Source organism: Panulirus ornatus, chromosome 33, assembly GCF_036320965.1.
Source record: "Panulirus ornatus isolate Po-2019 chromosome 33, ASM3632096v1, whole genome shotgun sequence".
Taxonomy (NCBI): Eukaryota; Metazoa; Arthropoda; class Malacostraca; order Decapoda; family Palinuridae; genus Panulirus; species Panulirus ornatus.
In genome coordinates this window covers 18,868,736-18,886,663 of record NC_092256.1, presented here as the reverse complement: position 1 = coordinate 18,886,663, position 17,928 = coordinate 18,868,736, and the positions used below count along the sequence as shown (strand labels likewise).

At 34.9% G+C, this 17,928-nt stretch overlaps 1 protein-coding gene across 10 annotated transcripts in view; it reads right to left on the bottom strand.

Annotated features, from left to right (window-relative positions):
- Positions 1 to 1,537: 1,537 nt before the first annotated feature.
- Positions 1,538 to 17,928, bottom strand: part of rush (rush hour) — a 47,580-nt gene continuing 31,189 nt past the window's right edge. For 6 of the 10 annotated variants that reach the window (XM_071681785.1, XM_071681790.1, XM_071681792.1 and 3 more), the window contains exons 5-10: positions 17,565 to 17,671; positions 14,795 to 14,957; positions 14,055 to 14,336; positions 10,755 to 10,793; positions 8,566 to 8,660; positions 1,538 to 3,503 (exon numbers count right to left, since the gene is read on the bottom strand). In XM_071681785.1, the coding sequence (XP_071537886.1) occupies positions 3,357 to 3,503; positions 8,566 to 8,660; positions 10,755 to 10,793; positions 14,055 to 14,336; positions 14,795 to 14,957; positions 17,565 to 17,671 (833 nt within the window). In that variant the 3' untranslated portion in view covers positions 1,538 to 3,356. Of the gene's footprint in view, positions 3,504 to 6,256; positions 6,289 to 6,393; positions 6,594 to 8,565; positions 8,661 to 10,754; positions 10,794 to 14,054; positions 14,337 to 14,794; positions 14,958 to 17,564; positions 17,672 to 17,928 lie in introns of those variants that run through there. The other 4 variants (XM_071681794.1, XM_071681795.1, XM_071681789.1 and 1 more) reach the window with 3 other exon arrangements.

Here is a 17,928-nt window from a genome sequence, read left to right as displayed (position 1 = left end):
GCTGGAAATGATATGTTTGAGGACAATGTGTGGTGTGAGGTGGTTTGATCGAGTAAGTAACGTAAGGGTAAGAGAGATGTGTGGAAATAAAAAGAGCGTGGTTGAGAGAGCAGAAGAGGGTGTTTTGAAATGGTTTGGGCACATGGAGAGAATGAATGAGGAAAGATTGACCAAGAGGATATATGTGTCGGAGGTGGAGGGAACGAGAAGTGGGAGACCAAATTGGAGGTGGAAAGATGGAGTGAAAAAGATTTTGTGTGATCGGGGCCTGAACATGCAGGAGGGTGAAAGGAGGGCAAGGAATAGAGTGAATTGGAGCGATGTGGTATACCGGGGTTGACGTGCTGTCAGTGGATTGAATCAGGGCATGTGATGCGTCTGGGGTGAACCATGGAAAGCTGTGTAGGTATGTATATTTGCATGTCTGGACGTATGTATATACATGTGTATGGGGGTGGGTAGGGCCATTTCTTTCGTCTGTTTCCTTGCGCTACCTCGCAAACGCGGGAGACAGCGACAAAGCAAAAAAAAAAAATATATATATATATATATATATATTTTCAAACTATTCGCCATTTCCTGTGTTAGCAAGGTAGCGTTAAGAACAGAGGACTGGGCCTCTGAGGGAATATCCTCACCTGGCCCCCTTCTCTGTTCCTTCTTTTGGAAAATTAAAAAAAAACAAGAGGGGAGGATTTCCAGCCCCCCGCTCCCTCCCCTTTTAGTCGCCTTCTACGACACGCAGGGAATACGTGGGAAGTATTCTTTCTCCCCTATCCCTAGGGGTAATATATATATATATATATATATATATATATATATATATATATATATATATATATATATATAATGTAAAATTAGGTAGTTTTCTACTTTATTGAAAGTTTACTTCTGAATGCAATGGCTCCAAAATTGGAACAAGGCCATTTACACTGCCCAAAAGCAATACTGTATTCATCCTAAATCACCCACAAGATCAACTTTATGTATATACAGAAATAGTTTGCTTGCTGGTGAAATCCTCACATCTCTATATGTAATGCAAGTTACACACTGCCATTTTAGAATAGGAATCAGTGTACATTTTATAATAACTTCTGTATGACTATGTGGAATGCATCCAATCTATCACATCAAAATCTAATATGCCATTTCCTGTACTTAAGCTGGAAGCACCAGCGAAGTATTTATTCATTCCTAGTTATTTTCATAAGATAGGTAAAGGGGAACAAGGCTTCTCTGTGAACTGACAACTAACTGGACTATGTATGTATCTGCCATGGAACATGTACTATATTCATGAGAACTTGGAAAAAATATATATCTTTATTTATGGCATAGAGGCTTTCAATAAAGATCAATCTGTCTTTTATATGAATAGAAACTAATTCTACCAAGTGAATATGAATATATATATATATATATATATATATATATATATATATATATATATATATATATATATATATACATTCGCCATTTCCCGCATCAGCGAGGTATATATACCTACTTTATATATGAATGTGCAAATATGTAGTTATGGATAAAGACAGATAACAATTAGTTACAAGATATACAAACCCAAAATCTCATTAACGACTCCATAATCACTGCTTTTTTGTACAGAACTATATTAATTACTGAAAAATTAGTGTTCATATACAAAGCTACCCAATATAATCCTCAATTTTAATATGTTACAGCTAAAAGTATCACCAAAAATTGAAGATTTGAATTCAAAAGATATATCAAATGTAATAAAAAATGTAAACCAAACTATGCATTAGGTTACTGAAGGCTAACAGCTATACAAGCTAAACTTTCTAGAAAAATACTCAGATACTTCAGGTCACTAAGATATATAGCTATCATCTGTTCAGGCTCTCTCCCATTTCTGAGAGGTGGGATCCTCTCTGGGGTGGGGCATTATCTTTGATAAGGGTCAATTCAGATAAGTCAAGATAAGAAAAAGACATCACAGGATCAAACCTGTGTCATTTAAGTGACAAATTTTCTAATGGTCTTTATATATAGATATTAGTTTAGTATGAGAGAAAACTCTTCAAATGGTTAACACTTTCAGACAACTTGAATCAGATTCCAAGACCTAATTCCTGTTATTACAACCTGAATAAGTCAAAGTGTGACAAGTTGTCAAGAATTGTTCATGGTCTACAAACCTTAGGCATTCTTTTCAAAAGTAAACTTTTTAAGGTAAATACTGTTCTTAGCTTTAAATAAGTTAAGTGAGCTTAATTCTGCAGTTTCCCCAAATAAATCCAAGCTATTCTTATCAGTAAGTCTCAAGGTCGCATGATTCTGCTGAAAAAATATATAAGCTATTTGTAAATGGCAAAATTGCCTTGCTACAAATATTACTGGGATAACAGAAACTGGCACTTTTCTGATTTTTTCAGTAACAGACAACAATCACCAGTGACGTGTACAGGATAATATCTTTCAATTGGAAGCAAATCTCATGCTCAACTAACCTACAGCTGTAAAACACCAGTATTTATAAAACATTCAAATAAAAATTATCAGCAAAAGAAATGCTCACCCAATGTGTTGTCCTTCACTTCAAAATTTCATGTGCAGTATGATTAAAATCACAGAATAAAATTCATACCTCTAAAGCAATAAAGTATGGTTTAAAAAGTTTTGAAGACTTTCACCTTTTGATTAAAACTGTAAGTGGCAACTGTGGTTTTAATATGTGACAAAGGTGAAAGACATATTATCACACGACGAAAGTTCCAGTTGCTCTAACTCTGTACCTTAGCGATGCTATAAAATTCAGCAATGATTCCTTCTGAACCAAATATTAATCATTCATTTAAAGCAGACAATGCTGTTAAGTTTTTTTTTTCTAAACATGGCCACAAAGAAGACATGTTGCTTTATCAAATGTGGCAAAGAGTAATAAAAAAAATGCTAGAACGACAAATGAATTTTCCAATGTATGACTGCTACTCTTCTTAAATACATTTGTTATGGTCAAATGAGAGTAGTTAATACTAGTTACCTAAATACCTTTGAAAAATGCACTTAATATCACATTTTTCTGACAATCTCACACAGCAACTTGCATATTTTGTTCAAAGTACAAATCATTAAGTGCTCCAATCTTTCAGATCTATGGTTTTCAATACAATGAAGTTTTCTATCTCATTATCCTGATAAAAATCTAAACTAGAAAAAAAAATTATATATACCTTGCTATTTAAAAGTAAAAATCCCAAATTTTACATTCTATACACTACTTATCAGACTCCCACATATGATTTCTACTTTCATGTTTTGCACAATAAAGTTTTAATCAATAAAACTGAGAGTTCCGTAAGGCCTCTAGGTTACTATTTCAATGTCTCAGGGGCAGCTGTCGTTTCATTCACAGAGGTGTCTAAGTCTGATGCTGTGTCAACAGCCGAAGAAGCTGAGGCGTCTAACATGGACGGAGCCTCACCATTGCTTGCTTCACCCCCTTCATAGAATGTCATCGTCTGAAACAAAAGGCATTCAGGTAATATGTCAAATTAAGGAAGAATTATTGCAATTAAACAGTTGACAAGGCAGTTATATAGACACTATATTTAGCTAATCACTTCCATCATAATGTAATTAAGGAAAAGTTTTACAACTTAAAAAATGGAACTCAGAGCTCATAAATACTGACAAAGGTTTCATATTACTAGTCCTGATATATTGATTTCTATTGCAAATGCATTAAAAATCACAAGAATATCACATTAACATTTCATAATTATTAAAGAAACTATATGTTTTTACTTAATTTTGAATTTGAAAAATAAAAAGTATAAAATTCATATGTATTAAACTGCTATATATAAGGGAAGGGAAAAACTCAAGTAATGACAAGAAAGAGAAGAAAGAATATAGAAAAATACAATAAAATATTACAAAATGTTTCAGTTTAAATATACTGTATATCTACCTATCTCTCTGATGCCAGTTCCCTCTAGGAACTTCCTCAAAGGGGTGGCCATAGGAAAATTGTCTTCATAACTGGTGAAATCCAGTGACTTCTCAGCCTTTTAAGTGACTTACCCTTAACAGGCCACTGGCAGAAGGCAACTCTAGCACAGTATTTCCAGAGGTCCCTACCTAAATTTCTTACTGACTTCTATCTTATGTTCCAACCTACTACTTCTATGTAATACCCCTGCATAATGTTCCTACAAACGACTTCTGTCTATGTCTCCTACCAATTTGTCAAAAGGCAGAGCTAGGGCATAATGCTCATCACAGGAAAATTCAGAAGAATGAATTGTGTTGTCAAGTGTTACTTATGACATGGAGAAATTGTACATTTGTGAAGCAGAAAGAAAGACAGCTACTCTGGTCAGAGGAGCGCACCTTGATAACCACTGAAGTGCTGGCTCACTGCACAGCTGTCACTAACCCTTCTGATACCCAGGTGGGTAGTACTGGTAATGAATCTCCCTTGGTGGCAGTTGCCTACCAACTAATACCTACTTATTTAACTTGTCAAAATATGAAATTAAAAAAGTACCTTTTCCAAGGTCAAGGCCCTGAAGCTTGGGGATGTCTTTTATCCCCTATTTAGGTAAAGTACTAAAAAGGTTTCTCATTGCAATACTGTGCGTCTCAACCTACACATTTTTTGACCAGTGTACGAAAAAGAAAATTTACATTAGATCTATGTTTCTTTTCGGCTCCTATCTACCTGGGAACTCCATTAAAACATAACTCCTGATAAAAAGGATGTAACCTAAGCAGCAAAATATGTAAACAGATAAAATAATGCATTAAATCATAACGAGATTAAGCAGATCCTAGTTGCAAAACAATGTAAACAGATAAAATAATGCATTAAATCGTAACGAGATTAAGCAGATCCTAGTTGCAAAACAGAGTTTATTCAACTAAATCTAATCAGTGAAACTTCCATCTAGTTTCAGTGATTAAATAATATTATTAAATGATTTTTGTTTATGTCACTTCATGTGTGTTGCAATTCACTGGTGAGAGGTGTAATGTAGACAGAAAAAATTTGATCAATGTGGAAATGTACTCAATGGGCTGATCTAGGGTATATGAAGCAGTCAAAATAAACCATTGAGTAATCTGTGGAGCTTGGATGTGGATGGTAGGCTCTGGTTTTGGCATATTATACTTGACAGCTAGTTTTGAAAAAGTTAATGAGAGAAATAAACCCACCTGCCCTTAACTTCTGACTCTATCTCAAGACATACTCAAGGATAAAGAACAGTGAACAGGAGAATATATTCAATACTTGAACTCACTCTATCTGAGTGGTAAGGTGAGGTGTAGGTGATCTATCCCTCTACCTGACAACCATAACTTAAATGAGTAACAACGATGAAAAGTTCAATTAACCTTACTCTTAAGTTGTCAACAGTTTCATGTTCCTCTGGTGGACTGAGCTGTAGTTTTATATAGATTCTCCTGTTCAGCTATGCACCCTTAATAATGGCTTAAAATACAGTTGAAAGCTTGTAGCTTCTGTGTTTATTTTTCTGGTGATACTTCTATATCACTGCTTTATGTGTATGTGAATTACTTAAACAACAGTTAGAGAGTGGATGTGTGCAAATGAGGCAGGCAAGGCAATTAAACCTTGAGAAAATAGCTATGTATATATATCCATGACAACATACAAAAACTAAACTCTGGTAACTATACACCTCCAAGATGGGAGAAAAAATAAAGGAAAAAATTCACTTATGCTAAGAAAACCCATTAATTGTAAACCTTAAGAAAACCCATTAATCATAATCCTTAAGAAACTTTTTCATTTATGACTATATACTAGAAGGGTACTCTACATCCCTTAAAAAAAAATTTGTTACAAACAACATAAACTCTACTTTCAAACAGCTTCACACACAATCCACAGCAAAGGAAGCAGCTCACTACAAAACAGCATGATGCTCTATAACTTTTCTATGAAAATAGGGAATGGGCATAATGCACAGGAGATTTAAGTTTCTATAATTCACTTGGTATCTCCTTAAAACATGTATTGCCTTGCCATAAACATACAATTATTCCAATTAAATTACATGAAAGATAATGAGAGGAAGCAAATGTTAACTCAAAAGACAAAACTATCTATAGCACCTATAATTGGTATTATCAACTTTTAATTTGGTTTTCTACAGTAAAACATTCAAAGTAAAAATACAAATCCCATGCAAAGATATGTAAGTAAAAAAGCTCTTGAAAAGGTAAAGTCACACATGTAACTCACATGTCATAACAGTCAGAGGACACTATTCTGAGCTGAAGTCGAAGATTGCAGCAAAGGGGATGTAAGAAGGGAGACAAACCACATTATTTACGAGTAATGACTCAAAATTATTGGTAAAACAATTAGCTTTCTTTACCTGGAGGGCTGAACTGCTCCATTCAATGAGGGGTTCCATCATGATAACAATGAAATTCCCTAATGTGACTGATCCAAGTGAACTAGACAAATATATAATTTGTTTACCAAGATATTATTGGTCAGAATATGCTTTTTTCTATTCCATGTTTTAACAAGAGTTACAGAATGGGAAAGAGAAAGACAACCAGGGCAATTTCTCCTGCAAGAAAATAATAGAGTATAAGAAAGATGTAATGTAAAATTTACTATTCCTTTTACACTGCAAGAAAAGAAATTACAAAGCATAAGAGAAAGCTAAATAACATTTTGTTAGGTATGATGAAAATTACTATGGATATTCAAGCGAGGGATACAAATGTCTCTATGATAAAATCAAAAAGCAAGAAAAAGGACCTGTCTAGCTGGGATATTCCTTATTCACATAATCTTCCTACATTCTTTTGTCAGTTTCATGCAATAATACATGTTTTCATTGAAAATGTGAAATACTAAAGTCACAATGGGATATGGAAAGTATGAAATAAAATGGGGGAGAAACAACAGAAAGTTTTTTAAACGAAAATATGACTGCACACGATATAGAAAATTAAATGATTTAGCGAACTATGACTTTTCCAGTGTGCAGAGAGTCTTCACATATGAGCAATTTAAACATAATGGCATGCCATGCATGATCTAAATTTAAATATCAATGCTGTGATGGATTCAAATACCCCTCATAATGCATGAGTATTTTAACTACATATAGAGAAAAAACGATAAATTTCAGCTAACTTTAGGTAAGCGAACACAGTGCATGGATCAGCCATAGCTATTAAATTATTTTGAGTGTGGATAAGCTGTGAGTCAATGACCCTAAACAATGAGTACATAAATAAGGACCGTGCCTTATTGATCAATAATTTGTATTTTCTTCACAACACACAGCCATTTTTTAAATTATTTTTGTTGCAGTGCACACAGTAGGCTTCATACAAAAAAGGCTTCTTTTGGCCCAAGTCTACGAAGAAGTAACTTATGCCTACCAAAAACTCAAAAACATGCTCTGAACTGAGTACCAGAATGCATGCTGTAATGCCTCACTACCATGTACATTATTTTCTTTTCCCAAATTACATTACAAACAGGAAATAATCACACCAAACCGAAAATTTCCTATTGAGAGCTCAGATCTGAAAAGTATATCAGACCACACACAAATCAATCATTTGCAAAAGCAGGATCGGAATATATAGGTTTTAACCAACTGGACAGTACTATTTTCTGACTGCAAACTTGTTTTAATTCAGTGAGTTGTGGGTAGTATCATGGTTTTATATTCCACATTTAAGTGAGTTATGTGTAACAGTGCTTTCCCTTTATTGGAAATCCCTTCAATCATCCCATTTCTGGATCAAAAATATAAATATATAAAGTGAAATACAAAAGCAGAAATCTTCACTGAGCACTTGGCTAATCAAATGTAATACTCACTGTCAGTTTTGCTCCTTGAGTATAGTAGCTAACTGGGCAGTATTCACATGTTCGAATAAGGTGCATGTTTCATTCCAAGTCATGTTTGACAGTGATTTGTTTTTGCCATATGAGTTAATGCTATTAAAGTATTCATCCAACATGGTATCTAAGAAATTAAGAAAATGTTTTACACTCTCTAACAAACTAAAGATGATAGCGTGTTTGGAAATAAGCCAAAAAGTTCTACATCTGATGACGAAGTTTGGCATCTGAAAGCACACTGTTTGACAACTTACAATTCAAAGACAAAAAGTTTTGTGAAAAACACCAACTCCTAAGAAAAGCAATTCATCATGTAATGTATTCATAAATATTAACAGAGAGCTCTTTAAGGATGGACGTGAAAGAAATAAATTCCAAATATCCACGCCAACTCTGAAAAAGTTACAATAAAAGCCATACAAATTCATCATCAACCAGGCCAACACAGCTTGCTATGAATTTCACAGGATCTTTGTGATGGTCAATGAGAACTTAAAATGGTTTCTCTACCCATAAAAGTAAACTTCAGTGCTTTAATTCATTTCTCTTTATATTTCTGTATTTGATTATTTTCATATTTAAAACCTAATCTATTCAAACACTTTCATGTAATATTTATCCTCATACACATATTTCTCCTACCCACAATCACTTTCTAAACTGATGGGACTCACCTCAGTGGCCGACTGTGGGGAGTGGATTGATGGGTCATCCGTGTCTTCATCAGAGTCCTCCTCTCCAGAAGAATCATTATTTCGTTCCTTCACATCTGAGGGAGAATTTTTTTTCAAATTTACCAATAGCTGTTTCTATCTGGTGAAAATTACTTTATGAATAAAAATGATGAAAGTTTCATAACAAAGCAATATTCTTTCCTCTTACCATGTTACTTATTCCCAAAAATAACACAATCCATGATATTCTATATTTTGCCTCACCATTCTCTGAAGGGAAAAATATGTTTGCTTTTGCCTCCACAGGCATAAATGATACAGAACATATGCAGAGACTTCTTTAAGAAATAAACATTCTGACTGCCAACCACATAAAAATTCATATTCCTCTATAAACTACATTTACAGTCACCCAAAGAATAGTTATCAAATACAAAAACAAGTTACTAAAAAATATATTAATCATCAGTTGATTTTTCATGAAACACAAGAATTAATTCATTAAAATCAAAATATTTACAAGAACAAGCCTAAAGAACATGGACAAATTAAAGCATACAATCACTGACATCTAAGTGCAAACACTAAACTCTCCTTCCTTAGGCTCTTTGATGCACACAGAACTTCAAACTACTAACTCAGCCAACACTGCTACGTCTACTTCCAGTTACCTAAGTTTCAGTAATTCCTCAAAGTACTCCCCCATTTAAGCTTATCCTTTAACCAACCTCTCACCCCCTGCTGCTGCACATCATTACCTAACCTCAATTCACATCTACTTTCAACTTTACCAGTTTACAGAGTTACTCTCTGGTATCTGCAATCTAGGCCATGTCATCTGTAAGTATCAATTGATTCAGCCCCCAACCTCAGCATACTGCATACATGCCCAAGACCCTTGCCTTTCCAGACCCACCTTCACAGGGAACCACTCTCCTCCCTCTCCACAAGCACAGGTCTTACTCTTTAAAGTAAAAATCAATCACTACATTTAATAACTTTCAATTTACCCAATATATCCATAACATCTTCCATAAATCATCTCTATCAACCATATTATATGCTTTCATCAGGCACATAAATGCCACTCTCTTTCTCCATGTATTTTTCACATACATTCTTCAAAGCCAGCACCTGCCATATAAACTGGCTCTTTCCTAAAACCATGCTGTGCCTCCCCAGTCAGCCACTCTATACATTCCATAACTATCTCCATCACCACTTTCCTCCATACCTAACCAACAATGCCTTTATATTTCAAACATTCATTTATGTCATCCTTGCCTGTCTATTAGGAAAATATACACTCAGCCAGTCCTCTGGCACCTCAACTTGGGCGAACTAACCACCATCACCTTTCTTGAGAAACTCAAATGCAATCACATCCCTTCCTATTGCTTTACCACATTTCAATCTTGAACAAGGATTTCACTATCTCCTCTATCATCACTACCCCATTTTCCATGAACACTCATTCCATATCTCAACTTTTCCCAAACACACTAAATACTCTTCCCTATAACTTGGCAAATTAAGCAGTTCTTTAAAACACTCACTCCAACTCCATTTCATATCCTTATCTGTTGATATTCCCTTATTGTTCTCAGTCACACCAACTTGTCCTGTTGGTAGAGCTCTACTCACATCACTTGCACCCTTCTAAAATATTTTCTTATTCATTCTTAAGTTTAATACTTGCTCCTCATCTCTTATTTGATCTCTTTTACAGCTGAAACCTTTTACTTTATACTGCCACTTCCTCTTGTACTTATCTTAATCACTCTCAAACCCTTCTGTATCTAGTTTTACATTAATCAAAAGAAAGCAAAGGAGATTCATGAAATATGCGAAGGTATGGAAAGTAAACATGGAAAATGATATTTAAGACTTCTGCTTATAACGTGGATATAGGGACACCATGACTTTAAATTCCAACCACTAATACAAACTAGAGTTTATTTGGTATTACTCACATCCCCTTCCTAAGAAAGATTATATCGGTATTAGAAGCTTAAAGTAACATTTACAACACTAGTAGCCATATGCACCATTGAGTTATCCATTTTCATAAGGTTTTCTTTAACATCAATGATTGCATGTGAAAAAAGAAAAATAATGTGGGCAATGTCACTAACATACAAAATAGAGACTCCTATCAAAAATTAAAATAAAGTTCCATAAGAACTAACCTTCCTCGCCATCGTCATCAGAAACTGGTCCCTTCAAGTCTGTAAAACCAAAAATCAAAACAATAAAGCATGCAATAACCCTTCTATTTATCTTACATCTGAAGTTGATGATAATAAAAGGTTGATTACCCCAGGGAACCTCCCAAACAAAATATACTAAAACAAAAATTTAACTAATCTTTGTCTTTAAATTCCCAAGTCAATCATCCCCATATGGTAAAAAAGATTAAATGCTGCGTGATGATACAATATCTTTATAGGACCCACATGCTCATGCAAAGCTAAAAAATAATAGATTATTCCATGCAAGAAAAAGAAATTTATATCATGAGGAACAATGTTATAAAACATATGGAGCAGATGAGCAAAGAGTAACTAAGAGGATTTGCATATCCAATAATGCCTGAAGTGAGGTACATGGGGAAGGAGGAGCATATTTTCAATGGGCTGAACCTGGCAGTTTGAAAGTCAAAGAAGACCAGGGAGTAGTACAAGGGGATTAGCTGTGGAGGGTAGAATCTAGTTTTGGTACATTACATACTGAGAGCTGGAGATGTGGACATATACAAATGAGGCCATTGTTTGTTTGTTTGTTCCCAATGCTACCTCACAAGAAAAAAGAGAAGCAATTAAGTTTAACAAAAAAAAGTTATTCAACTACTGAACCTTCATATATGAGATCAAGCACTTAGAAAAGGAAGAGAGCAAGTGCACAATTTCTATATCATTACATGCAGAGACAATGAATGTAAGCTGCATTTAAAGATCTATTAAAAGCATAACGTAAAATAGACAGAAGAGGAAGCCTCTATGAAGTCCTGAATATTGTGGTATATACAGAAATCTGGTGAATACTATCAAGATTTTGTAAAATGTAAGTTGTACTTGTGTGAGAGTAGACAACAGTATCAATGAGCAGTTTTAAACACACATGAGAGTAATGTCACTATGGTTGATGAGTGCTTTTATGGATCAGATACTCCTTGAGAGGTGGCTTACATCTGATGACAATGTAGTACAGGTGAAATACAGTAAAACACATACAAAGCTAACATAATTCATTATACTATTCAAGGTGTTCTGCTAAGTGAATTCGAGAAATTATGTAGAAAGAGGGGTCCAGGACAATGGTGAAAATCAATGCAAGAATAAGAATTTTGTTTCTATGTAAGATAGGTTATTTCAGCATAATATTATTTCAAATGGAGGACAATTATAAGCTTTAAATGAGTTATTATAGAATTTGGGAGCAGTTATAATAAAAAAAAATGGCAATGACAAAAACAAGTCAGTGAAGTGTATTAAAGGCCAGCATCAAGATGTTTTTGACTAATTTCTGTATGTGAAACCCTGATTGTCTTCATGGGTGAAGACAGGTTCATACTGACAGCAAAAGAGATGAGTCACCTGCGATGTATAACAGGAATTCACCAAAAGGTGAAAATACATAATAAAGATGGGGAAAGAACGTGAATAAATGTTCTGAAAGCCATATGGATGAACATTAATTTACTAGGGAAAACCACACAAGCCATAATGCAAGTAAGAGGATCTACAATAGCATTACTGAAGGTGCATGAAATATATACTGTAAACATCCGAAATGATACCAGAGGCAAAATGCCAGGGGACTATGGATATTTCAGATGAGGATTCCAAGGAAATGAAAGGTGACTGTGAGCATTGGAGGCATTTTGAGCTTGATTGCAAAAATATGGATGCAGTCATCAGTCTCAATGACTCAAATTTTTTTGCAAAGTGAAACAATGAAGTAACACAGCAGCCTGGAATACAAATGTTCATTTTACAGCTGAACCACAGTTCACAAGTTAAGGATATATTTGAGCCAAGAGGCTTTCACAGGAACCACATCACATAAGTAGTTAAAGACTTAAAGACAACTGTACAACACAGAAGAGCATCATGCCTCTACCCAACTGTAAGCATATTCACATTCAAAACAAGTTATCCCTTGCAACAAAAAGTAAGGTTAAAAGCAACAGTAGATCAAACACCTAACTGTAAACATATACACATTCAAAATGGGTCATTCCATGAAACAGGTACAGTTAAAAGCAACATTAAATCAAACACCTAACCATATACACATCCAAAACGGGTCATTTCATGAGACAGAAAGGTTCAAAACAACATTCAATAAAACACATTACGACCACCAAAATACACACACACACACAACTAATTTAGACTTTTTTGTTTTACTCCACCAGTACATAAAATGTTTTAGCAAAAATAAAAAACATAGATGTTTTTAAAAAATGTAAAAGCTGGAATTTCTTCACATCCTCAGATGCTGCATTAAAAACTAAATATCTTATTGTTTTAATGCCAGTAAAATTACAAAAGATTAGCTAATCCTGTATGTCCACGTATCACCACAGGAGAGGATAGGGATTTGTTCTCCTCCCACTAATGGTCCTTTAAGTTGATAAATACTCACTAAAAATTGATTCAACTGGGCTGCCCAGACTTTTAGTTAACAGGGATGAGGAAAATGTCCTCAGCATGCCATGATATAAACAGCATTATGAATAACATCGTTACTCTTTATCAGACATGAGACTTTCAACATTCAAAACAAAATGAGACGTGCAAAATTTTACCCAAACTCTCGAAAACACAAATAATCCATAAAACTTCTTCCAACAAAGGTCTATCAATCATGCCTACATGACTCACAGCAGAATTTTTGCAGAGATGCCAAAAGTAGAAAAAAGAAAATCAGTTACCTTTAGCACTGATAAACAAGTCGATACTACAATACAGAGAAGCTACAACAAAGCTACATACAGATATGGTTAGCGAAAACATAATTTTCTTTAGCAAAAGACAGGCTTTCATAGACTATGCAGTGTACATGGTTGAACTCACAGGAAATAGTGCTTAGGGTTCGAGATGAGAACAAACGAGATGTATAATATCAATCTGAATATTAACTTACAATCATAGTGGCAAGTTATGGCTGACAAATGGTATGAGGAAGAAGAAAGCCCACTTAAAGCTAGCCACAACATAAAACACAAAGACATCATGAACAACTTCCAAATGCCATTATTGAACACAAGAACCCCCATTTTAGTGTATGGTGCAGGATAAACATTTTCCATTACAATAATGTTACTTTCCATTACATCATACAAGGTGACAATAAGCAGCTATATCACCAACATATCAAAAGAATACAACATTAACAAATGACATTAACTGCTTCCCAACCAGTCACAGATTTTATCCAAATGACAGAAGATGCTCCTTGATACTACCATGAGCACACCATACCAATGTCATCCCACCAGAGGGTGGGAGGAGGAGCATCTTCATCCTGATCCTCAGAGGGCCCCCCAAACAAGTCACAGCCCACATCGACAAGGCCACCCTCCATGCTCTTTTCTACAGAAGTTTCATTCTCCGAGCCGCGAGTTTGACTTGGGCGTCGAGGTGGTGGCATGGGGCCCAAATTTTCATATGGATCATCCATCAAGGCAATGGTCACATCACCAGAATCTTTGTCCTTCTCTCCATCTTCTGGTTCAGAGCTGATGTCATCCATCCTACCTGCCACTGTAGACCACACAAGCCAGCACATTGTAATACAGATATCCAAGCAAAGGCAATAAAGAATGTAAGGAGTAACTTTACGCCACAGAGGTTAGTAGAGATTCCCAGTACCTCAGAAGCATGCTGCCACATATTTCTAGAACTGTAATATGTTTTCCTTAATTCATACTCTAATAGTAAAGTTTTCCCATTAAAAGCAATACTAATACTACTTTTGAGTATGCATACAAGACTGCATAAGACCATTAAGGAAGTATAACTCCCTAACTGCAACTAGCTTATATATCAAGATACTGTAAGCGTATGAATACATACATACAAATGCTATGCGATAAAATCCTTTTAGAATAACATGCAGTGCTTATTAAAACACAAAACTCAAAAGCAAAAAAATCCCAGCAATAACAATATCTTTGGTTAGGACAAAAAATTTGTTTTGCACACACCATCAATGGACTCACTTGAATTAACAGCTGTAGCATTGTTTGTCTGTGATTGTGCTGATGACATTTCATCATGGCAGGTAAGGCACACACGGAGGGGTTTACTGGACTGGTGTACCAGCATCACCTTCTTACTAGAGCATGGCCCGCATACAACTTTCCCACATTTACGGCAGTGATGCTGAAACATGGCTGAGAAGTTGATAGTGCTCCCTACAAGTCTCTACCTCAGTATCTTAACTTTCTCCATATCTAAAGCTGGGTACCATGAGCAAAATGCTCCTCAAACATTTTGGTATCAAAGTTCAAACAAATGTAACTGGACTCTGCCTGCATGTGGTACCCTGCAAGGAAAAAGTCACCTGCAGTGAGGTTATACAATTGTCAATATATATGTAAAGAATTAAGTGTCATCATAGAACCTCTCCCTCCAAAAGGAATCTATGATTTCCCTGTTCCTGACTAGAGCACAGCCTGGAAGCTGCAGGCACACTATCATAGGAGTCCTGGAGTCACATAACTGCATCACTTGAAATAAAAAAATTACACTTTCTAAACATATGCTAAAGATCTATATTCTGCATGTAGGTTTGATTTATAAAACTGAAACAACTGTCACTTGCTGAAAAAAATAAGAGGGAGCATTGTTCTCAAAATACACACACAACAACAATCACACTTTCTTCAAACATGTTTGATGTTTCCAGCATCTGTGAGGTTGCACTAGGAACAGATGAAGTAATGATCTTCACTCACATTCATTCTCTGGCTGACAGGCTATATGAGATAAAAATGCTCATCTGCATGCAACATTAAATTGGAGAATGATCCATGGTGATGACTATTCCTGTGAATTACAATCCACAAGCCCTCCCTACCCACAATGGCTTCACTACTCCTCGTGGCTTTGTGGCTCAAATGATAAAAAAAATCCATGCATCCACTATAAAATCTTACCATATTTATACTTAACCAAATTTTTGCTCCTCCCAAAATTTTCACCCATGCAAATCTTCATGATTTCATTAACTCTCATATCATTACTATACCTATCATCTGACAGCTTAATAACTCTCTGATTTTAATGTCTTCTCAACACTGAAAATACAGTACACTGTACTTCTTCACAACTCAAGACCATCATATATTATCTGACCTTCATTAATCCCCATGATAACATCATTATTTCTCTTTTCACTATCCAAATCAATAGCATCATAATGAACCTACAGCTGCTGTCACAGTTTTTTCCCTAACTACCACCTTAGTGTTGTCGTGACTGGAAAAAAGGAAACAATGTCTCATTTCTGCACATACACTCTGTAGTTGTCATGTACAACCAAGGCCTACAATTATCATGACTACTTCATATATACTGTTTCAACCCACTGACAGTATGTTGCTTCTGTGTTTTAAATCCATCCAACTCAGTCTATCCACAGCATGACTCCCATCTCACTGACATTTAAAGTCCCAATGCCACAAAGTCTCCTTCAATCAATCCCTCTTTGTTATATGTTTCCTCCTCTCCCTTAATCACTCAAATTTTGACAAAATCATCTTCATCACTATTTTTTTCACTCATACAGAGTTGCTCTAAAAATTTCACATACCAGCAAGAAGATAAAATCTAAAAACTATATTATCCCTAACTTCAGAAAAAGGATCAAGTAACACTGATTAGTCTGACCAAGGTCAATTCATGACAGTGAGATCATGAAAAACAAAACAACTAAAAGCTACATAATCATTTCCTAAGTTTGAACTTATCTAAGACAACATTCAGTAATCACTGTTTAAAGATTTCAACACATAAAAATCAGATCACTTTCATATCTATGTAACTGGATGTAACTAGAATGAGTATTGATTAAGGAATAAGCCCAGTTCGTTCTCTAATCTCAACTGTTTGAGAGCAAGAGGAACCTTAGCACTGTAAATAAACTGAAGAAGTACCTTAGCATTAATACACTGAGGCTAAAAGGACAGAAATAATTTTGAAATCTACAAGATATCAGTTTAAACTTTGTTTGCAGCTCAGAATTACTCCTCTACTCTATGTAAATTTCTAAGGTATGTTAAACCACTGTTTATCAGGTTTATGTAGACTTGGTTAGATTAGCTTAGATTAATTACATCATATTAATCTATGTGAGGTTGAATTACACAAGTGAATTCAAGCTAAGTTCAGAATGGCATTTGGTGGAAAGCAAAAGAATTAATATCACAAAAGTAAACATATGAAACTGACTAACAATGAGAAATTAATATTTGGAAATATTTAATCGATAGACCCAGTTCTCTTGCTGCATACAGTGTATCTTCCCAAAACTGGAATAAATAGTGTGCATAGGAGTCAAGGCTGAAATATATTCTCTTTAGGAGAGATAAAACTATATCCTTCCGAATCCTTACCATATCCCGCTCACCACAGACTATGTGATGTGAGTCTGTGATGTTTTGGGAAAAAATTATACACTATTAATCAAACCCCTTGGACAACAAGTCCATAACATAAAACAGCATCATTTTTTTTTATTCCTATAACTCAGATCCCTACAGGTCTTCAAAATGCCTGAGTTGTAAAGGATATGGCATTCAGTGTCCAGATTTAGAAAGGTATCACGTACCTCTTGACTATGGTGTGTGTGTGTGTGTGTGTGTGTATAAGTGTGAGAGACTATCTACCATAACCTACTGTTATCTGTAACATCAAACAGTTTCATCTCTAGAATGCATACACTGAAATCATCTAATCAATTTACATTAATATGAATAATTCACATACCCTTCTGTTAATTAGTGTGAACTGAGTCTTCTTACAATGCATGCAGACCTGTGTCTCACTATCTGGTACCCATACAGCTGCATGATTTTCCGCTGCCTTCTTGCCACCTGTTAATTGATCAATTTCATAATAAAATGTATATTCATCACATAACTGTTTATAAGTTATAAACCATGTGAAACAAATTAACCAACAAATTAAAAAATATCTTACCCTTAAATCCAATGAAAACACAACCACAGATCAATTTATTTACACATATTAACAGGAATACACAACCATTCTCTAAGTCACTTCAACATACAAATAGGAATACACAGCCATAGTGTAATTTATGTTTACACAAATAAACAGCAATACCTAG